This window comes from Callithrix jacchus, chromosome 17 (genome assembly GCF_049354715.1).
Source record: "Callithrix jacchus isolate 240 chromosome 17, calJac240_pri, whole genome shotgun sequence".
NCBI classification, from domain to species: Eukaryota; Metazoa; Chordata; class Mammalia; order Primates; family Cebidae; genus Callithrix; species Callithrix jacchus.
The window spans coordinates 41,826,992-41,851,183 of record NC_133518.1 but is presented as its reverse complement, the minus strand read 5'-3'; the positions used below and the strand labels follow the sequence as shown (position 1 = coordinate 41,851,183).

Here is a 24,192-nt window from a genome sequence, read left to right as displayed (position 1 = left end):
CATGAGGGATCTACCTCCATGACCCAAACATCTCCAACAAGGCCCCACCTCCAACATTGAGGATCAAATTTCAACATGAGGTTTGGAGAGAACAAATATCCAAACTATGTCATGTAGCATTTTTATTAATGATTTTTTTCACTGTTTGAGTTTTTTTTTTTTTTTAAACTGGTTTCTCTAGGGCTTACCATATACATCATAACTTGTCAAAGTCAGTGTCAGATTTTTTATTTTTTTGTATAGATGGGGTTTTGCCATGTTGCCCAGGCTGGTCTTGAACTCCTGGACTTAAGCAGTTCACCCGCTGGCCTCCCAAAATGCTAGGATTATAGGCAGAAGCCACTGTGCCCAGCAGCTTCAGATTTATACTAGCTTAATACCAATAACATATAAAAATGCTACTCTAATACGTTTGTATTTTCTTTCCTTTCTCATAATGATATTTTTGATACACATATTATATCTATTAATATTACTAACCCAAGAAAACATTGTTATAATTATTACTTTACCATCTCTAGTCATTTCCTTAGCTCATTGCAACTTTGGCTGCACCTACTTACTATATGCTGTTATTGAAAAATATTTACACCAAATGTAAATAGAAATATATTATATTTCGATATGTTATAGGCCAAACATTACTTTCTAGTCTATATTCTATATAATTGCTTTTTAAATCAGTTAAGATACAAAAGGAGAAAAAAATATAGATTTATAGTTCCTTTTGTATTAATGCTGTATATGGAAATTTGAAAAAAATACATGAGTTTAAAGGGAAAAAACATATGATTTATCTTATAGTTACATAATTACATTTACTGTGTTGCTTGTTTGTGTGTATTAGAATTTCTATCTGGAATCACTTGCTTTCAGCCTGACGAACGTGCTTTTATATTTATTTTAGGGCAGTTCTGGTAGCAATGTATTTTGTCAGTTTTTGTTTATCTAATAAAGTTCTTATTATTCCTTTATTTTTGAATGTTCACTTTGTTGGATTTAGGATTTATCGTTAACAATTTTAAAATTTTTTTGAGTACTTTGAATATGTTATCTCACTGCTTTCTGGCATCCGTTTCTACTGAGAAGTCAGCTGTTAATATTCAGGTTCCCTTGTATGTGACCTGTTATTTTTCTCTTGTTGCTTCCAAGATTTTGTCTTTCGCTTTCAGCACTTTTATTATGATGTTTCTGTTTGCAGTTCTCTTTGCATTTATCCTACTTGGAGTTTTTTGAGCTTCCTGGATGTGTTAGTTGTTTTTCACAAAATTTGGGAAGTTGTTAGCTATTAGTTTTTTGAATATTTTTCTTCTCCTTTTTCTTTTCTTCTTATGGTACTTCCATTATCAGTATGTTGGTATGCTTAATGGTGTTCTGCATCTCTCTTAGGCTTTGTTCATTTTTCTTCATTATTTCTTCTCTTTGTTCTTCAGCTTTCATAATCTGTATCAATATATCTTCAAGTTTGCTAATTCTTTCTTCTGCCAGTTCACAGCTACTGTTGAGCCCTGGGTTTGTTTTCTAGGGCTGCCATAATGAGATACTCTAAAGTAGCTTAAAAAACAAATTTTGTGGCTGGGCATAGTGGCCAGCACTTGTAATCCCAGCACTTCAGGAGGCCAAGGTGGGAGGATAACCTGAACTCAGGAGTTTGAGACCAGCCTGGCCAACATGGTGAAACTAAAAATACAAAAAGATTAGCTGGGTGTGGTGGCACACACCTGTAGTCCCAGCTACTTAGGCAGCTGAGGCAGGAGAATCGCTTGAACCCAGGAGGCAGAGGCTCAGCAGAGATTGTGCCACTTTACTCCAGCCAGGGCAGCAGAATGTGATTCCATCTCAATAAAAAACAAACAAATTTTGTTTTGTTTTACAGTTTTGGAACCTAGAAGTCAGAAATGAAGATATTGGTAAGGTTGATTTCTTATGAGGGTTGTGAAGGAATGAGCTGTTCTAGGCCTCTCTCCTTTGCTTGTAGATAGCGTCTTCATTTTCACATGGCATTCTCCCCATTTGCATGCCTGTCTCCAAATGTCCCTCTTTTGTAAAGACACTAGTCATATTAGATTTAGACCCATATTAGATGTTCTCATTGTGTTTTAATTTCCTTTTTAAAGACTCCATCTCCAAATAGTTATATTTTGATGTAATGGTGGACAGAACTTCAGCATGTGAAATTTGGAGGGATACAGTTCAACCCACAGCAAGCCTCTCTAGTGAATTTCTAATTTCAGTCATTGTATTTTTTAATTCCATAATTTCCATTGTATTCTTTTTCATTATTTCTCCATTTATGGACATTCTCCATTTGATGCGGCATTGTCCTCTTACCCTGTTTACTTCCACAATCATGCTGTCCTTTTAGTACTGAGAGCATATTTATAATGGCTACTTTGAAAATCTTTTTCTCTTAAATCTGACATCTGGTTACTCTGCAGGCAGGTTTTTTTTTCCCTGGGGCATGGGTCATGGATTTCCATCTGACATCTGGTCACTCTACAGTCATATTGTCGTTGTTTTCTGGGAGTATGGATCATACTTTTCCATTTCTTTGCATGTCCCTTAATTTTTTTTGTTGGAAACTGGGTATTCTAGATAATATGGTAGCAACTCTGTGTGCTATTCCCCACCCACCCCCTTTCCTGGGGCTTGTTATTGTTACTTATTTTTTTAGGTATGGATTGGATTATTTTATTTATTATTTATTTATTTATTTATTTTGGTGGGGGAGGAAGGCAGGAAGGGAGGGAAGAAGGATGGTAGGGAGGAAGGAAGGGATGAAGGAAGGAAGGAAGGGAGGAAGCAGGGAGGGAGGGAAGGGAAGGAAGGAAATCAAGCAATGAGAGAGACATTGCCGACCTGGATCTAGAGGTTTACAAGTTGATTTCTTTTTTTTTTTTTGAGAGAAGGAAAGAAAAAAAAAATAAGTAAAGGAGAGGAAGAAAGAGGAAGAGAAAGAGGGAGAGTAAATGGAAATATTGCTTTATTTTTTAAAAAATTGGGTATTAATAATGGCCAATCAATGTTTCATTTAAACTTATGGGTAGGTGTGATGTGGAATTGACGAGAATGTATATTTTGTGTATTTGAAGTGGAGAGCTCTATAATTATTTATTAAGTTTACTTGTTCCGGATCTGAGTTCGAGTTCTTGATATCCTTATTAATTTTCTGTCTCATTGAATCTAAGTCTCTATGTATCTGGGTGATAGGATCGTTAGCTCTTGTTGTTGCATTGATCCTTTTACCACTATATCTTTGTTGCTTTAAAGTCTATTTTATCCGATATGAGAATTGCAACTCCTGCTTTTTATTTATTTATTATTTATTTTTGCTCTCCATTTGGTTGGTAAATCTTTCTCCATCCCTTTGTTTTGAGTCTTTGTGTATCCTTGCATGTGAAACAGGTCTGGATGTAACATGCCATTGGGTTTTGGCTGTGTCTTTTGATTGGGGGATTTAGTCAATTTAAATTTAGGGTTACTGCCATTTGATGTTGACTGGCTGTTTTATCCATTCGTTGGTGTAAATTCTTCTTTATGTTGGTGCTCTTTACTTGTTGGTGAATTTTTAGAAAGGCTAATACTGGTTGTTTCTTTCTGTGTGTAATGCTTCTTTCAGAAGCTCTTGTAAAGCAGGCCTGGTGGTAATAAAATCTCTGAGTTCTTGCTTGTTCATAAAAGATTTTATTTTTCCTTCAGTTGTGAAGCTTAGTTTGGCTGAATATGAAATTCTGGGCTGAAGGTTCTGTTCTTTGAGGATGTTGAATATTGGCCCCCACTCTCTTCTGGCTTGTAGAGTTTCTGCTGAGAGATCTGCTGTAAGTCTGATAGGCTTGCCTTTGTGGGTAACCTGACCTCTGTCTCTGGCTGCCCTTAGTATTTTCTCCTTCATTTCAACCCTGGTGAATCTAACGATTATGTGCCTTGCGTTTGCTCTTCTTGAGGAATATCTTTGTGGTGTTCTCTGTATTACCTGGGGTTGAATGTTGACCTGCTTTGCTAGTTTAGGAAAATTTTCCTGAATAATATCCTGAAGGGTATTTTCCATCTTGGATTCATTCTCTCCGTCACATTCAGGTACACCTATCAAACGTAAATTAGGTCTTTTCACATAGTCCCACATTTCTTGGAGACTTTGCTCATTCCTTTTTATCCTTTTTTCTCTAATCTTTTCTTCACGTTTTATTTCATTAAGTCGGACTTTGACCTCTGATATCCCTTCTTCTGCTTGAACAATTCGAGTGTTTAAACCTGTGCATACTTCTCGGAGTTCCTGTATTGTATTCTTCAGTTCCATTATTTCACTCATACTCCTCTCTAAGTTGTCTATTCTCAATAGGATTTCATCAAACTTTTTTTCAAAGTTCCTAGTTTCTTTACGTTGGGCTACAACATGTTCTTTTAACTCACCGAAGTTTGTTATTATCCATTCCTTGAAGAGTGATTCTGTCATCAGGATGCGCTCGTTCTCCATCAAGCCTTGTTCCATTGTTAATGTGGAACTGTGATCATCTTTAGAGTGAGAGGCGTTCTGACTTTGAGTATTCTCAGCTTTTTTATGCTGGTTTCTTCCCATCATTGTAAATTTATCCTCCTCTCGTCTTTGAAATTAGCAACTTTCAGATTAGGTCTCTTTAGTGGACGTCCAGGTTGTTAGTTCCCAGGGCCAGAGCAGTGGCGTTAAAACTGATGGTGCTTTTCTGCCCAGGATTCTCCTGTCTGGCTTCCTTCTTGTGTCCGTAGTAGGCGACTCTGCATTCCTGGGGCTCCAAATCTCGGTCAGAAGGGGAACCGGTCCCCTTCACTCTGCGCCGAGCACTGCCGCTCCAGGTGCCGTCACAGCCGCTGCGCCGGGCTCTGGTGTTGTGCTGGGGGCCCTTGTGGGTCTTCTGAACCTGTTTACTCTGCTCCGAGAGCTGCCGCACCGGTGGAACCGCTGCGCCGGCCACGAGAGTTGCTCTGGCCACCCATGTGTTTCCTCCACTGGGGGATCTTCTGCTCCGTGAGCGACCAGAATTTATCTGAAAGTGTGGCGTCCTCTAGTTCTCCGTGCCTTCCCTGAGAGCTGCAATCCCAGGATGTTAGCGATCGGCCATCTTGGATCGTTCCACCTGGATTGGATTATTTTAATCAAGTCTATCCCCCCTCCCCATAGTGGTAAACTTCTAATGTTGCTCTTCAGGGAGGCAGATTTTCCTTGAGTATCTAGTATTTCTTTGTTTGAAAACAATTTCGTATGTATTGTAGCAACTCTGCATACTTTTTTCCTAAGTTTTGTTGTTTTTTACATTACTTGCCTAGCCTACAGAATTTGTCTCCTTATAGTGTACATTTATTGATGTCTGTGCTTTGTTTGTGTTTTATTCTCATTTTTATTGTTGAGCTTTGATTCCTTAGCACTCTTTCAATGTCTACGTACCTCGGCCAAAGACTTGGGCTGAGGTTGTACTAATGCACCTTGAGCCCATAAAGTTTCTACTATCTGCTGATCAATCTGTGGGTTAGTTGGGGAATGCATTTGAAGTTGTGGGTATTTATTAATTTTTTTTTTTTTGGTCTTTTCACTTTGCCAACTCTCTGATGTTCCCCACACATAAGTAGTTTTCTAGTTAAGAAAGCAATTTGTGGAGGCCTTATGTGAATCCATTTATGGCTTTCTCATTTCTAAGTTCTCCCTGTTAAGTTTCTGGTTGATCCACTGCTTGCTTCAACTTGGTTTGCAACCTCAGTCTTGCAAAACCACAGGTTTTCTCTGTCCATTTCCACCAAGTCCATCACTTTCAGCCAGTGGAGCTATAGGCTTTTGCCTCCCATTGAATTAATTTTGGCACCCTGGCATAAAACTACAAGTTCACCAAATACAAGCTGACAAAACTAGAAACCTCATTGACTGAACGGGGGCAGAGGTGATGGAGGCAGTTAGGCAAGGCCATTCTTGCCTGAAGTACTGGCAGGCTTTTGTTTGTTTTTGAGACAGTCTCGCTCTGACACTAGGCTGGAGTGCAGTGGTGCAATCTTGGCTCACTGCAACCTCCCTCCGCTCACTGCAGCCTCCGGCTCACTGCAACCTCCACCTCACTGCAACCTTCAGCTCACTGCAACCTCTGCCTCACCGTTCAAGTGATTCTTCCGCCTCAGCTTCCCCAGTAGCTGGGACTATAAGCACGCACCACCACACCCGGCTAATTTTTGTATTTTTTAGTAGAGACGGTGTTTCACCATGTTGGTTGGAATGGTCTCGATCCCTTGACCTCATGATCTGCCTGCCCTGGCCTCCCAAAGTGCTGGATTACAGGTGTGAACCACCATGCCTGTCCGGCACTGGCAATTTTTTAACAATCAACAATTCTCAATAAACAGTTTCCAGTGGGCTGAAATGGTTATTCTTTTTGGGTAATTTTGTTCAGTTTTATGTATTTTTTTTGTGGAGGGGAATTATTGACCTTTTAATACTATTATTTTAATGGTTTTTTGAGTACCAAAATTGATAGATCTTATGAAGGAAGTGGCTTCATTATTTGTCAGAAAAGCTTTCCACATAATGATGTTTCATTATAAGTCTGATACAAATAGTTACCAACCTCTTCTTTCCACTATTATTGGAAGTTACTCTTCCTGTGCATTTTGTGATTAATCCTTACTATATCTTGAGACACGATAAAGTAGGATAATACAAAAGTCTATTTTTGAAACTGTGTGATAAAATTAATGGATGTAGACGTATTGTTGGAAACAGAAGGATAAGTTGCATAATTACATATTTTTGTCTCAGTTTTTTGATATTATAGTGTAGGCAAATATCTCTTCAGAAATCCTTACTTAATATACGTATTAATTGAATAACTAGATCATAACTGAATTTCATGAATATGGCTTTCTTAAAAATGCATTATACGGGATTACTTTTGTATCTAAGTAAGACATTAAACCTACAAGCTAAATAAGGAATATATCAATAAATTTGTTTAAATGAAGATTTGGAATGTCCACATAGGAAAGTTTATTACAAACAAAGTAGAAAGATAAACAACAAACTAGATTGTTGTATTTAAATCCCCTGCAATCCCGCCACTTTGGGAGGCCAATGTGGGTGGATCACTTGAGCCCAGGAGTTTAAGACCAGCTTGGGCAACATGGTGAAATCCAGTCTCTACTAAAAATACAAAAATTAGCTGGATGTGGTGTCATGCATCTAATATCCCAGCTACTGGAGGTTGCAGTGAGCAGAGATTGTGCCATTGCGTTCCAGCCTGGGTAACTGAGTGAGAGTCTGACTTAAAAAAAAAAAAAGTATTTGAATCACTTTTGATTTGACAATGGGCTAATTTTTTTGATACGTAGAGATCTTATAAATTGACTAAAAGAAAGATAAATAATCATTAGAAAAAATGGGCCAAAGAATATGAACAGGCAGTATAAATGAATATTAAAGATGAAAAGGTACTCAGGCATCTAAAGAAATTTATTTTAAACCACTTATAAAATTGTTTTCTATTAGATTGAAATAGTTGGTAATACCCAGTATTAATTAAGCTGTTGGAGAAAATGAGCTCTGCTTGTTTTTATTGATTTGGAAACATCTATCAGAATTTAAAATACAACTGCCATATTCCCCAGAAATTCAAAGTGCATAAAAGATATGCAAACTAAAGAATATCCATTGCTGCATTTTTTATAGCAGAAATAATTTAGAAGCAACCTAATTGTTTATTGATGGAGAGCCTATAGACCTCCATCCAGTTGTATGAGATGGATTTGTATGTGGTGACATAGGAAGAGGTTCATGATATGTTACATTTTTTAAAAAGCAAGCTGTTCCTTTATATATATTATGTCTGTTTCTGTTCTTATGTGAATAGAAAATATCAGGAAGGATATGCACAATTCTCTGTAAAATGTCTAGTTTTGAGGATTGCAGTTGGGAGGTGATGGGAGGATGAGATTTCTGGAGTATCATTTTCCAAACTGCTTATTTTATGTTTTATGATAAGCATGTATTTATAGTAAAAGAAGAATATGTGTTATATATTATCTACTAAGTGTGAAAATTAAGAATTATATATTTATAAATGAAGAACTATAGTAAATTTTTTCTGGTTTGTTTTCTCTTTAGGTATGGAAATATGAATATTAATTTATAGATGGCAAATAGAGTGTTTTCTATTAGATATACATATTAATTGAATAACTAGATCATAACTGAATTTCATGAATATGGCTTTCTTAAAAATGCATTATACGGGATTACTTTTGTATCTAAGTAAGACATTAAACCTACAAGCTAAATAAGGAATATGTCAATAAATTTGTTTAAATGAAGATTTGGAATGTCCACATAGGAAAGTTTATTACAAAGTAGAAAGCCCATTAGCTAGGGCTTGTGCATAAGTAAATTATGTCACTCTTAAGATTTGAAACATCTTTGAAACTCATAACCTAGATGAATGAACAATGTATTATATATTTTGAACATATTAAAATATTTTTATGGGCTGGGCATGGTGGCTCACAACTGTAATCGTAGCACTTTGGGAAGAAGCTGAGGTGAGTGGATCATGAGGTCAGGAGATTGAGACCATCTTGGCCAACATGGTGAAAGCTCATCTCTTCTAAAAATACAAAAATTAGCTCGGCATGATGCTGTGTGCCTGTAATCCCAGCTACTCTGGAGGCTGAGGCAGGAGAATCACTTGAACCAGGGAGTTGGAGGTTGCAGTGAGCCAAGATTGTACCATTGCACTTCCAGCCTGGCAACAGAGCAAGACCAAGACTCCATCTCAAAAAGAAAAAAAAAGTATTTTTATTACTGGGAAAGAAAAATTTATTAGTTATCAAATCCACATCATATTAAAAATTTGTCATTAGTATATTTTATTTAAAATTATGTTGGGTTCAAACCAGGCACAGTGGCTCTCACCTGTAATCCCAGCACTTTGGGAGGCCAAGGTGGGAGGATTACTTGAGGCCAGGAGTTTGAGACTAGCCTGGGCAACAAAGCAAGATCCTGTCTCTATAAAAAGCTTAAAAATTAGCCTGGTGTAGTGGCATGCACCTGTAATTGCAAGGCTGAAGTGGAAGGATCGCTTGGCCCAGGTGTTCCAGGCTGCAGCAAGCTGTAATCACTCCACTGCACTCTGACAGAGCGAGACCCTGTTTCTTAAAAAAAAAGTTGGTCCAGAAATACTAATTTAATCAAGTTGGATTAAACAAGGGCGTTTTGAATGTATGAAAAGAGACAGTAAAACAATTTTCTAAAAAGCAATGAATAGCAAGGTTTTTCAGTATTTATATCTCAAAATATTTGTTTTAAGTTTTTTTATGGAGGTTAACTTGTAATAAATATATCTGTAGTTTTTCTTTCTTTAATTTTATAATACTTAAGTATAAATTTTTGAAAAATATAGATTAAAATACTAGTTCTATGTGTATGTTTTACATTATGGAATCCAATTTTATCACAGGTTTCGTCTTGATATATATCGATGTTTGGCCAGTCCAGCTCTAATAATGTTAACAGAGGAGGATCCAATTCTGAGAGCATTTGAACTTAGTGCTGATTTAAAAGAACTAAGTCTTGTGGAGGTGGAATTCAGGTGGGAGTGAATGCAAATCATAAATTAGATAATGTCTTTTTTTTTTCAAATCTTCAACCTCAGTTTCTTCTTTACCCAAATAATAATTTGTATGTATTTACATTTGATCCAAGAAGACTGCATCTTGTTATCACTTACTTGACAACAGACCCTGCTCTCCCTCAAAGGAACAGACTCTGGTGCTGCTTACATCATTCCTTCCACCTCTGCCCTCTGCCACCCTTTAACCACCCTTAATCTCTTCCGTACTTTTCAGCCTAACCAAAGGCATTGCAGAGCAGTGTGGAATACAGTAGGAGTTACAGCCTAAAGCAAGATCAAACTTATTTGTAGTTGCTCTGTCTCACATATCTCCTCATTCTCAGATTCTGTAATCATCCTTGGGTAATGATCTTTCAGATCTTTCAAAAGCACATGGAAAGCTTTCTTTACATCAAGTACATTCCACACAGACATCATCCGTTTTCACTGTTTGCTCAGATTTTTTGATAAGAGAAATATATATGTAATAAATGTAAACATAAAAATAGGCCGGGCGCGGTGGCTCAAGCCTGTAATCCCAGCACTTTGGGAGGCCAAGGCGGGTGGATCACGAGGTCAACAGATCTAGACCATCCTGGTCAACATGGTGAAACCCCGTCTCTACTAAAAATTACAAAAAATTAGCTGGGCACAGTGGCGCGTGCCTGTAATCCCAGCTACTCAGGAGGCTGAGGCAGGAGAATTGCCTGAACCCAGGGGGCGGAGGTTGCGGTGAGCCGAGATCGCTCCATTGCACTCCAGCCTGGGTAACAAGAGCGAAACTCCGTCTCAAAATAAATAAATAAATAAATAAATAAATAAATAAAGTACAACTAATTAAGAGGGATAAACACCCAGTCTGAGTTTTCTGAAATGAAGATTAAGTGTAATTTTGGCACTTGGCATACCAAGGAAGCACTCCTATTATTTTCCTTTAGGGGGGTAAGTTGAAAAAAAAAAAGACTTTGAAATAGCAGCTAATGAAACTACTAATTTAAACATTTTTTAAAAAGTTCTTAGAAAACTACTTTTATTAATAGTAGAGTTGAGAGAAAGCCTTGAGATTTTCTTTTACAAAAAAGTATCCCTCGTGCCCTCTGAAGAAGAAAGAATTGATTATAATTTTTTACTAGCCCCTGTTGCAAAGTTTCTACTGGGGACCTATAACTCTTCCTACCTTTTCTTTCCTATTCAGCTGCTATTAGAGCCCCATGTCTTGTGTGGCACTCTTTCAGTGACTTGACAAACTTGGGAAAGTTCAAACTTCTACTTACTGGAAGGGCAATAAGAAAGTTGAGTTTTCTTTAACTTTAACAGCAGTACTTAATGTGTGCTTCATAGGCCTGAGTTCCAGAAACTAAAAAAACACCTCCTTATGTTTTCAAGTTTGAAACTACTGACTTTTAACTTGGATAATTTAAATTTTGTTTAAACTTGATATGACCTAAAGTTTGTACTTTGATGAACACACTAAACATGGTTCAAATGTAACTTGTTGCTACTTTTAGCTTTATTAGTACATGAGGCTGTTAAATTATTCTGTTTAAATATGAAGAACTTCCTATTGTAACCTCATAATATGAGTTCTGAGTTATCATATAAAATAAAATTTATTCAACTCCTTTCAAACATGATTTGAAGCAACTGCTATGATTATATAATCATAAAATAATGAAGTTAGATTTGGAAGTGATCATAGAACCCATTTACTTCAATCCAGTGTTTTATAGACAGGGGAAGAGATTTATAAATGCTAGATGTTTACTAATAGCAGCATCCAATTAGGAACAGAGTTAAAACTGAAAGTAGGAGCAAAGTTATAACTAGAATATAGAACTTCTTGCTTGTGGTTCTCTATATTTCCATCTAAACTGTACAGCCACTTATTTGTTTTTAGTAATCTATTAGAAATAAAGCAAATTAGATTAATAAAATGTATTAATTTCCCTTTTGAGTCTCATAGTCCATCAAATGTTTATCCAAAGATGGAATATATTTGTAATAATATATACTTTTGATAAACATTCCTGTCTGCCAGTTAGATTCCTAAATCAAGAAGCAGGGAGTGCCTCATTTGTTAAATAAATCCAAGTACTTATTCTCAGGTAGTTTTGACTACATAGAAGGTCCAGAGAATGAATGAGAGAAATAATGGCAAAGAAGTTTTTATTCTTCCCGTCCCCCTGGGCCTGTCATAGTAACCCATGCCAGAGCAAACTGTGTCCCCAAACCATTGCTTGGCCTCTGTGCCTGTAGCCTGCTGGCACTGAAGTGGGTTGCACAGTGGAAAAAAAAAGAAATTTGTATTCTTTAAGTTATATTTCTATATAGCCAGTTCATGGAAAACCCCATTACATAGAGAGTGGAAATTCTTTCTGTTTCCCCTTCCTTTCTGTTTGGGGAAAAAACTGAATAAAAACATTATTTTCTGAAGCGCAACATCAGGGACTCATAATTATTTATTTCTGACTTTATTCTTAAGTTATTATTAAGCTTAGACATATAGTTAATGTATCTGATTTTTTTTTTTTTTTTTGAGATGGAGTCTCGCTCTGTCTTCCAGACTGGAGTGTAGTGGCGCCATCTCAGCTCATTGCAACCTCTGCCTACTGGGTTCAAGCAGTTCTCCCTGCCTTAGCCTCCCAAGTAGCTGAGATTACAGGCAACTGCCACCATGCCTGGCTAATTTTTGTGTTTTTTAGTAGAGATGGGGTTTTGCCATGTTGGCCAGGCTAGTCTTGAACTTCAGACCTCAGGTGATGCATCCACCTTGGCCTCCCAAAGTGCTCAGATCACAGACATGAGCCACAATGCCCAGCTGTAATTGATACTTTTAAAAGAATTATATACTAAAACTTCTTCATTTCTCACAATTTAGTTTAGGCCTGCTGTTAATAAGCAATTCAACCCTAAGATTCAAGGAATAGGGATTCTGAAAGAGAGTTTTTTATTAGGTGCATTTTAATATCTTTCTTTCTAATTTGAACATTCAAATTAGCACTTTAAAATGCTATTTTAATATTAGAAGTAACATAAACATTATAGACTAGACTATTGAAAAAGCTCTAGTTAAAAATTTTATGATAATATTGATTGGATAGCATTAAGATATTATGTCTGTTGTTAAAGTAAGATAATAAAAGGAAGTTTAAGCCAAGCTTACAGAGAATAAGGGAAAATGAGTTAAGTGAAGAACTGGTTGACAAATACTATTAGAATTTTTAGGAAAATGTTGGTATATATAAATGAACACTGTACTTATCTAAGATTATTAGTATGAACACAGGGAACATAATTGTGTTATGGTTTTCCCCAAAGCTGTGGAAAATTTGTGCACCAGTAGTTTCCTTTGATTATCCACAGAAAATGACTTCAGATTTTGTGTAATACTGTCAGAATTAAAATGTTGCTGAGTAAAAACATTTTTAGTGAATATAGCTTAATTGGAAGATGGAAATGATGTTTCTGATAACAGAATGCTGCATTTCGTAGGAATGATTATGAGGAGCTGGCCCGGCAATGTAAAACGTTTGCTAAGGATTTACTTGCACAGGCCCGGAATTCCCGTGAACTGGAAGTTATTCTAAACCATACATCTAGTGATGAGCCTCTTGACAAACGGGGATTATTAGAAGAAAGAATGAATTTAAGTCGTCTAAAACTTGCTATCAAATATAACCAAAAAGAGGTATGGGGCTTTCCTTAATATATGTAAATTATTTTCTCTATAGTAGTCTAGTAGCTCAGAGCAAAGGCTTTGGAGCTTCTCATCTGGGTTGAGATCCTGGTTCTGCTTCCTAAAAATTGTGGGTCTTGGGATGGTTATTGAATCTGTTTGGGCTTTTGTTTTAATAATTATTTAAGAATATATACTTAAAGGGTTTAGTGTTAGCATTTATTTAGTATTACAGTGAGTATTAGCACTAGGCAAGTATGCTATAAATGGTAGTTTCTATTATTTTAAGTAATATTGATTATAACATGGATGTTGATTTAATGTTTTTGCTAAATAGTTGCTACATAGGTAAGATTCTTTGTAGTAGAAACAAACTTTATAATGAAGTTTCCATCTTGTGTTTTGCCTGTCATAGGTTTGTTTTTATTGATCTGGTTATAAATAGCCCCTTCTATAATAATAGTGATTTCTCTTTAAAAATAAAGTGTCAGATATTATATTTCCTGATTCTTCTTATTTATAATTCATTGTGAAACCCAAAAATGGAGAGGTGCATGGTATGATAACTAAGTTGAATCTGACTTTTCTGACATCATCCCTTTTTATTAAGAGAAATGCCCATTTCTACTCCCCATGCATACATATACACATGATTTAGGAACTTGAATCAGGAAGATATGCATTTTAAATTTCATTTTTGAGATAATTAAACAGTGATATTCACATGTAGCTAATAATAATATCTAATTGATAGTATGGGTGGGATATTGGTAAATGGTACTTATAAGGTATTACTTCTAAGACTCATTATTTTCATTATTAACATAGATGTTTAAGTAAAACTTGCTTATCAAATTTTTATTATTACAAAAATGAGGCCTGAAATACATAATGACAGAAGGCAAGATACAGGACCTTTGGTGCTAATGGCAGAATTTTTTCTTATCTTGGTTAAAAATTTGACCCTCAAAAAGCTATTAGGAAATTGATGGAGGAATTGATGGAGGATGTTTATTGGTTAATATATTTACTTTTATGTTCCACAACCTAAAATGGACATGAAATATTAGAAAAGGATAGAAAAAAGGGATGACAAGGTATAAAGTCAATTAAAGTGATTTTTTCAAAAAAAAAAACTTCAAAGAAAGGTATAAAGAACTAAACTTATCCTGGTTAGGAAAAAAGAATCTAAGAGGCAATTTTCTTATGATATCTATATCACTGAAGGACTCACAGAGTGGAGTCAAAATGGAACCAAATGTACCATTCTAAAGAAGATGAAAGAAAAGAAAATGAGAAGTAATAGTAATATTTGTTAGTTGGCGGGAAGATAGTTTGTGATTTTAAAAATGAGTGAAAATGTAGTTTTTAAAACTGGATTTCTAAATATGATCAATGGGGAAAATATTTTCTTAAATAGTTGGTAAGCTTTGTCTAGGTTATCAATCTTGAATTGCAAACTACTCTGTACTTAGTAGTGTAAAACACTTTATAGTTATTTTATAATAATTTCATAATCATTTTATTATGCTCTTAAATTTTCAGGTCAGGAATTAGGAAAGGGCATGGCAATCATGATTTGTCTCTGCTTCTCCATGTCTGGGAACTCAGTTGGAGATAAATGACAGGGTTATAATCAGATGGAGGCTTCTCTACTCACATGTCAGGTGTCAGAACAGCAGCTGAGGACTCAAGGACAGGGAGCTCTGAGTGAGCTGGGTGCTCAGATGGATGCGTCCACAGAAGGTGGGGCTCCTCAGAACTCAACAGGAACCATGGAGAGTCATGGGCAGACTTTGAGGGTGTGGTCTGAGAAGCCTAGGCAGGCTGACTGGGGTACATACATGTGACCTCTGTATGTAGCCTGGGCTTCCTGACGGCATGGTGGCCTCAGGATGGCTTTTTACATGGCAGTACATGGCTCCAAGAGCAGTGTTCCAGTGAAAAAAGTAGAAGATGCATTGCCTTTTAGGACCTACCTTCAGAAGTCTCATATCATCACTTCTGTTAGAATCTGCCAGTTAAATCAATCACAAGGCTGTTGAATTGAAGAGCAGGAAATTTTGACCTCCCCCTTCCCCACCTTTTGATGATGAGAAGAATGTGTGTCCATATTTTACTGCAGACTTAGAACATTTCTAGTTAAACTTTTTGTTCCAAATACATATTTAACATTACTGTTAATTAAATTATTATTATTATTATGTAGATATTTGAGATAATTAACTAAACAATTTTAAATTGTTTAAAATTTAATAGCAAGGATAGCAAGGACAGTAATCAGACCTAAGATTGCTTTGATATTTGGAGGAAAGGTTAAACTACTAAATTTGGGATGTTACTAAACCTGGTCATTGGTGAGAGGAAAAGCTGTTTCTGTCTCAGACATTTCACCTTGAGGGACAAATTAAGATTTCTCAAGAACATTGGAATCTGAGCATAAGAGTAAAGAATGAAGTAAGACTTTATTGCCAAAAATAAATATTTGTATATAACATATACACACTTTCCCATATACTTTAAAGTCTCTTTCAATTAACACCTAATACAGTACCTACGATCATTTCATTCATGTGGATTCAACATAGTACTTGCTGTGAAGATAAGTTTTGCTTATTTGGAACCTTGTAGATTTTTTCTTCCAAATATTGTTGATCCATTGTTGGTTTAATCTACAAATGTAGGACCCACAGATACAGAGGGCCAACTGTATGGTATATTAGAAATTATCTTGAAAGGACAATAAACAGCAATAAAACCCTCTCCAATTCTTTTTTTTACTTCAGTGTTAATTCTACAAATTATATTCTATTTCGGGATAAATCATTTTAAAGCAGAAGGTTGACTAAATATTATTGTGGATTACCTGAATAATATCATTTTATAATAGTTTCAAACCTGATGACATGATTATATATAGAATTATCTGGAGCCTTAAGTTGTACTTCACAATGTGAGCATTATATTGGAAAAATATTGCCTATGAAATTTGTCAACTAAGATTTGTAAACTTTGGTAAATTAATTTCTGTACCTGAACTGACATTTTTCTTGTATTTGGGAATATTTTTCCTTTTCTTCTCACATGAAATTAAGTTTTAAGCAGGCTTAAGAGTATCTTTAATACCTTTTAAAAAATCTGCAGTGTTTTCTTGGAACAAGAAAGGTCTAATATATTTAGCTTTTTATTGTTTTTGCTATCTTGGCATCTTGGCTTCTTGTAACTAAAATCAATAGTTTCTCCAGACTGAAGATGTCCAACATTAGTTAGTGGTATCTTTTTCTGTGGATTGTGCATGTTAACTTTGAAGTTTCATAACCATTATTATAAGAGTTTCTATATTAAACATAACAAAATGGCTAAGTATGCTAATAATAATAGTTAATACTTAGAGTGCATGCTCTGCACCAGGCACTATTCTAAGGGCTTTACCTTTAATCTTCACAACTTTATGAGTAGATACTATTATCATTCCCATTTTTCAGATGGGAGGTTGAGGCTTAGAGAAATTAAAAAACTTAGTAAAGGCCATTTACTAAGTGGCAGAGCCCAGATTTGAATCTGAATAATCTGGCTCCATAGTCTATCCTCTTAACCTCTACGTGCTTATATTACTTATTCGAAAAATGGGGGGAAAATTATGTTCAGTGTGTAGAATTATTTTTAAACTTTTATTCAGTAAACTTTGAGTATCAGTCAATTAGTATTTAAAGGTTTTCTTTGATTTTTTTCTTTTTAATGTGTGTGTATGTCCTTTTCAGTTTGTCTCCCAGTCTAACTGCCAGCAGTTCCTAAACACTGTTTGGTTTGGACAGATGTCAGGTTACCGACGTAAGCCCACCTGTAAGAAGATAATGACTGTTTTGACAGTAGGCATCTTTTGGCCAGTTTTGTCACTTTGTTATTTGATAGCTCCCAAATCTCAGTTTGGCAGAATCATTCACACACCTTTTATGAAATTTATCATTCATGGAGCATCTTATTTCACATTCCTGCTGTTGCTTAATCTATACTCTCTTGTCTACAATGAGGATAAGAAAAACACAATGGGGCCAGCCCTTGAAAGAATAGACTACCTTCTTATACTGTGGATTATTGGTAAGTATCAAGTTAGTTTGAAATGTTTTGCCTTTATTTAGCCCACTAGTTCTTTCTTGCTTGATGATATTTTGAATATTGAGTTCAATTTGCAGTTTTACACTGTCCACACCAAAAGGATTTGAACATTTCCATGATCACTGAATACTTAAGATAAATGTTTCTGAACTTAATGATAAGGAAGCATATCTCTTATTTAATATTTCTTAAATACATGGAATTTTAAAATTATTTATTCTCAGACTCTTTAGTTATTCATGATTATAAAACAGAAAAACAACTTCTAACATGTGAGTGCTTTTTTGGTGTAAGAATATGAACTTAGGTATTTTGAAACAATCTATTTTATACTGTTCTGCATTTTAGAAGTTAACTGTTCTACTTCACTTATAACATTAGTTTTCCTTTTAAGAACCTATGAACTTTTGCAGTTACATCTTGCTTTATCTCTATTTTAGAAACATTATTTAAATTTTGATTTAAAGGAGTCCCTGGTGACTCATTCCATAAATCATTTCTTTGTAGTGATAGCCAGATCTCCTTTAGAAATGATAGTTTTAAAAAAAGTATAAGACATTTTATTTCTGAAAATTATTTTTATAAGTATTACAGTGTATAATATATATCTTAAGTCACCTACAGTTTTTACTCATCTTACCCTTTGTGTGTCAGGGTGTGTGTGGAGACTTGAGGTGAATCACATTATCTGTTTATGCCATGTAGATGGTATTTAAAGCCATTAGATTGGGTGAGATCATTAAAGTATTAAGTGTAGGTAGAGAAAATGAAAGGATCAGGGACTGAGCTCCTTATGTGTGCATGTGTGCGCATCCATGTGTGTGTGTATGTGTGTGTGTGTCCCTGTGTGTTTGACATTAATTTATTTGTTTTCTTAGGTTTGTTCCACATCCAAAGATGAAACTTAAGGCTATTTTCTTCAAGTCATATGAAAGTTAAGGTTATTTTCTTTCAGATTTTAAGAACTTTTCACTAAAAGTTTTTTAATAAGGCTATAGCTGGCCCAAGGATTATTTACTTAATATTTTGAGTCTTAAAGTATTATTTAGTTTATTATTGAATTAAGAAAGTATTATCTCATTTTTTTCTTCCTTTTTTTAGGGATGATTTGGTCAGACATTAAAAGACTCTGGTATGAAGGGTTGGAAGACTTTTTAGAAGAATCTCGTAATCAACTCAGTTTTGTCATGAATTCCCTTTATTTGGCAACCTTTGCCCTCAAAGTGGTTGCTCACAACAAGGTGACTCTTTACTATGTCAAATGAAGTTAATTTTGGAAATAACTAAGATGTTTAGCTATTTAACTCAGAGTTACATTGAGCCAGATCAGTGTCTGGTGTGTTTTCATTTTAAGCCTGTGTGCACATAGTTTCCTGTTTTTCCAGTAGTTTACAGGGTGTTACTTACTTTACATGATGGTTATTTATTATATAACAGGGACCCATAGTTGACATTTGGCATACTTTATCTCTTTTTGTATGCACTATGAGACTGACACATTCTCATCCCCATTTTGCAAATAAGGAAAATGAAGCCTAGAAATATTAAACAACTTGTCCAAAACCACACAATAAGAAACCAAGACTGGTTTTAAATCCTGATCTGTCTAGGCATTTTCTTTCTACTACATGCCAATTCCCTTTATCTGACCTAGGTTCTTTTAGCTTATTAACCTGAATATACTTAAAATGAGAACAAAGTAACTTAAAATGGTTAGTGTTACATATCTTTATATCTGCCAGAAAAAAAGTTTCCATTCCATTCCATAATGAATTAAATGGTTATGTAATGTTTAGCACATTTCAAATCATGATTATTATCTTTAACAGTTTTAAAGTGATTTAAATATTATTTTTCTAATAACTACATATTTTTATTTAGAATTTGACAAAAAATCTCCCCTTATAGATAACTTAAAATTTTACTTCACCAAGATTTAGGCTCCCCCAAGCCCAGAAAGGGTAATAAATTTTGTGTTAACTATCTTTATTTAAACCCTGAGTTTAAAATTCTTCTGGGGTGTCACATTCAAGGAACTAAAATATGTAATATTCTCTGGTTTTTTATTAGTTTATCGATTATAGAAAAAGCAGGCTGATTATCTGATGTCATTTTACTTTATTAAAAAATACTATTTATTTAACTGATCAGTAGAATGGAATATTGTAGGTATGTTCAGCACCTAGTGTGAAATTACTAAGAAATAAAAATTGGTCATATATATGTAAATGGTTTGATAAAGGGATTAAGAGACATTGCTCTTTTTCAGATTGAACTCTTTAGTTCTATAAGTGGGTTACCCATATAATTTATTATCCAAATCAGGACATTTGCGTGAAAGGGAACACTATTAATAATTATGCCAGGACAACTGGTATATCATCTTAAACTATCCCAGGCAATTGGGACATTTGACCACTCTGTCTAAGTACAATAATGCCCTCTCTTTATTTTGTATTTAAAAGGGGGGAAATAAACCCTGAATTCTGAGTCAAAGGAGTAAGTTAATGTAATGTGATAGGGAATTAATTGACAGCACATGTACTTAAAGATTGTGTTGTGGAATTTAAGAAAACTAGCCAACATTTCATTAATAAAAAGTTTAATGATAATTTTAAAAATTATTTAATTTTCTAAAATTTAAGAATTTCTGCAAAAACATCTTCATTTAGAGTGATAATGCCTCACATACATAATAATCTTTTATTAAAACGTTATTTCTGTTTTTAAAAAAGAACCCTATAAAACATAAGTGGAGATCATTATAAGAAGACAAAATTAAAATAGCTTTCTTTCAACAGTCAGAATATTTGCTTTTATTTTCCTAAATTGAGAGAGCTTATTTACCTTTGGCTTTTTCTTCCTAACCTTAGTTTCATGATTTTGCTGATCGGAAGGATTGGGATGCATTCCATCCTACACTGGTGGCAGAAGGGCTTTTTGCATTTGCAAATGTTCTAAGTTATCTTCGTCTCTTTTTTATGTATACAACCAGCTCTATCTTGGGTCCATTACAGGTAAATAATTAAAATTTCTTTAAGAACTTTTGTTAGATGTCATTATTGTTATATCTTTCTATTTGTCCACTGGAATATTGTTATCTCATGATATTAAAGTAAACTTTGCTTTTGAGAATAAATAGCAATTAGAAGGACACAGCATGTTTATCTACTTTGCTTCTGGCTCAGTGATAATCCTTTGCTTTAAGGTATCCCAAGTTTATTATGCTGTGGTCCCCACTCCATAGACATAGATATGTTTAAAATATAATTACATTTCAGTCAGTAGAGTAACATAAAAAGCTGCTTTTTATCAAAATGAATCTCACATTTAAAGTTTTACATATTTTAGGTTATAAGTATAAAGGAGGACCTGTGCAAACCAAAGTAATCCTGTTTGATGATTTTGAAAATATATAAGCTGCATTTTAAAAGAATACTTTCACTTGTTTAATAAATATTAAATGTAATAAGTTGGAAATTAGCATACTTAGAGCTAAAAAATTTATAGAGGTTATGTAGTTCAGCTTTATATTTTATAATACTTTATAGTTAAAGAAATTGAGCCTCTGAGATGGGATTTGATTTGTCTAAAGTAGTATGATTATTATGTACAAGAGTTCAAGACTAAGTTCTCAGTCTCTTTGCACCAAATAAAAGACTCACAATTGGTTGTATTTACCCCACAGAGTTTAGTAATTGATTGTTTTCAGAAGGTGGGGTCAACTCTGCTAGCTCTGTGTAATACTATATCTTACTAATTCTGAAAATCTAAGCAATATTCATTTTCCCTTGTTAAGTCAAAATTTACTAACAATTTAGATTGTCTCATATTTTTAAAGGTGCTATTTTAAATAAAAGGCATAATTACCTTCTCCAAACAGGGATATGAAAATAAAATATATAGGAAAAACCTGATTTGATTAGGCTTGTGCTGTCATCCAGCAACAGTGTTTCCTGAAGTGTGGCTCTCTTAACCAAGTCCTGTGAGATGCTCTGAATTAAGTAAGTTTGGGACACACTGCATACTGTATGCCTCTTTTGGGAATTAACAGTGCATGTTATCACATTAAAGCCTCTGAGAAAAAAGAAAGAAATTTGTTTAACCTTTTTCAAATCATTACCTAAAGTTATTTAACCTCATACCTATTTTTCATGAAATATGTGCAAGTCTCTGTATTTCTCCAAAACAGTAAGCCATAGAAACACTGGCTTAAACTGTTCTTTTGATTTATTTTTGCCACTAATATCGTCTATGAATGCTTTAATCAAGAGTCAACCGTGTTTTTATTACATGCACATTGATTTTTTTTTTAAACTGAAAATGGATGACAGAACTAGGTTTCTAAACCTCCAAACATAAGAAACATAAGGAAAATCACACCAAGGGACGTCATATTCAGTATATCACTGCTGAAAATCAGTGATAAAGAAAAAAACCTTTAAAGTAAACAGAGAATAGCAGGTCATGATATACAGAGGAAGAAAGGTAAGGATGACAGCAGATTTCTTATCAGAAACAATGCAAGCAAGGAGGCCATGGAGTGACTGAAAGAAAAAAAAAAATGTCAACCTGGAGTTCCCCAGCTAGCAAAATATCACTCAAAAGTGAAGGTAAAATACAGACTTTTCCAGACACACAAAAGCTGAAAGAATACATCACTGGAGACTAGCACTACAAGAAATATTAATAGAAGTCCTTCAAGTGGAAGGACTACAATACCATAGGGGAATATGGATCTAAACAGAAGAATGAACAAAATACAAATATACCCAAAGGGAATGGTAACTATAATGCTAAATAGATAGGCTTTTTTCTGTTGTTTCTTCTCTTGCTTTTATGAAGGATGCCAGCTAATCTGCTTCAGCAGATATAAGAAACATGATTGGGCATTAATCAGTAATGCTTTGTATTTTAAAGAAAAAAGACATGAAGATAAAATCTGCACATAATTGTAGTAATAGTAATAGCAGACATTTATTGAGCCCTTACTATGTGCCAGTTACTGTTCTAAAGTCTTTATTTACATTTATTACCTCATTTAATCCTCACAACCATTCTAAGAGGCAGACTCTTTTATTTCCATTTTACAGAGGAAGAATCTGAGGCATAGACACATTAAGTAACTTGCGCAATGTCACATGGTTGGTAAGTAGCAGAACTGGGATTCTAGCCTAGGTGTTTTGACTCCAGAGCCAGTGGTTTTAATCACTATATCAAATTGCCCCCCAGGTTGTTTAATACTACAGAATAATACGATTCCTTCATTAGCTCTTTATTGTAATAATAACTTCTATGGGCAGGCTTTAATAATTTACAGATTTTTAAAAAATTATTCAAGTCACATGTTTCAAATAAATTAACCTTTTACACTGACAGTTGGATAATTTAGAGAAAAAGAACAAGCCACGGTCACACAGCACTCTACCCTTTTTCCTTACCTAGTCTCAAGGTAGGGACCTCTCTCAGGTCCCACCTGCTTCCTGTCTATTCTTGTGGCTTAGTACAAAAGATGTGATTATGAACAGTTTCTCCTGCTCCAAGAGTCTGCTGCTTGGGTCCCTGATTCTTACCCATCTGTACCACATACTGTAGGAAAAATGGTACCCATAGACTTACTCAAAACAGGTTTGCCACAAACATCACAGTATCTGTGGAGCACCACAAAGTTAAGTATAATAAAATGAGATATGCTTGTATTTTGAGTATCAGTTACTGGTCCTAAATGAGGTATGCTTGTATGCTTGAGTACCAGTTACTAGTACTAAGTAGTGAGAGGGTTCTAACTGAATATGGCAGTTAAAGTGTAGGGTGGAGTGGGTTGAGGAGGATAGAAGAAAAGAAGGCAAGGCCTTCAGAGAAAGCAACCCTTCAGGGAGTTTTACCCCTACTGTCCAAGGAACTGTCAAATGCAAAATCCATCCAAAGGGAAAGCTAAGGTTTATTATTATTGTCATATCTGATAAGACTGGGTGATTAAACACCAGACATAAAGTCAAGTGGACCTGTTTGCCCTTCCTCTTTCTTTCCTCCCCTTCCCACTGTGAAATATCACCACCTTTTCTTCGGTGCTATGATAACAAGTCCTTACAAAAGCAACAGGTCTCCCACTTAAGCTTCTGTTTTTGATCTCATGCTCTCAGGCCTCACATCTAGAGAAACGAAGTAGAAAAAAGACAATTTTGTTTTGTTTTGTTTTGGAGGGAAAGAAGTTATTTGGGAATTTTCTCAAATATCCCTTTTCTTCCCTAAAGTCCCTTCCCTTTCTACTTCATTTAGGATAGGAGGTGCATTTCTTTCCCAGAGGTCGAAATGTTTCCTAGGGAAATCTGCCATATCATGTGATTCTCGACATTTTAACTAAAGGCACCACATAAATTGATTAAGTTTCTCTGAGGAGGAGCCCCCAAGCAGAAGTCTCTGGCAAGGATTAGTTCTGGAGTGGTCATGATGAGCAAATCAGACCAAAGGAGGGGAGCCCTTGAGGGTCTATGCATGCATTCCTAGGCCTCAACATTTATGGTACTTGAAAGTGCTTTTATCTAAATGTCTTGCTTTTCTGTTTGGTCTAATTATTAGAATTACTAATATTACAAATGAATGAACATTTCCTTGGATCCTGACAGCTTAGTTCAAAATCTTGCTCCATCTCTTACTGTTTAGTGTCTGTGAGCCTCGGATTCCTTATCCGTTGTGAGGATTAAATGGGTCAGTATATGTAAGTACCAGAGTACTTGACACATGGTGGGCTTTACATAAATGTTTAGGTCCATTTTTCCATTCCTT

General features: G+C 35.0%; 1 protein-coding gene and 1 non-coding gene across 14 annotated transcripts in view; both read left to right on the top strand.

The window, feature by feature from the left end:
• TRPC1 (transient receptor potential cation channel subfamily C member 1) overlaps positions 1–24,192 on the top strand; it is a 75,391-nt gene that overhangs the window by 40,215 nt on the left and 10,984 nt on the right. For 9 of the 13 annotated variants that reach the window (XM_035278557.3, XM_078354048.1, XM_035278556.3 and 6 more), the window contains 5 exons: positions 9,462–9,593; positions 13,107–13,302; positions 17,052–17,388; positions 18,508–18,647; positions 20,280–20,423. In XM_035278557.3, coding sequence (XP_035134448.1) covers positions 9,462–9,593; positions 13,107–13,302; positions 17,052–17,388; positions 18,508–18,647; positions 20,280–20,423 — 949 coding nt within the window. The remainder of the gene's footprint in view (positions 1–9,461; positions 9,594–13,106; positions 13,303–17,051; positions 17,389–18,507; positions 18,648–20,279; positions 20,424–24,192) is intronic. The other 4 variants (XM_054247140.2, XM_078354045.1, XM_035278555.3 and 1 more) reach the window with 1 other exon arrangement.
• Positions 11,769–11,900, top strand: LOC118149059 (small nucleolar RNA SNORA42/SNORA80 family). Its single transcript, XR_004736225.1, has one exon. It is a non-coding gene; the product is annotated as a small nucleolar RNA SNORA42/SNORA80 family (small nucleolar RNA).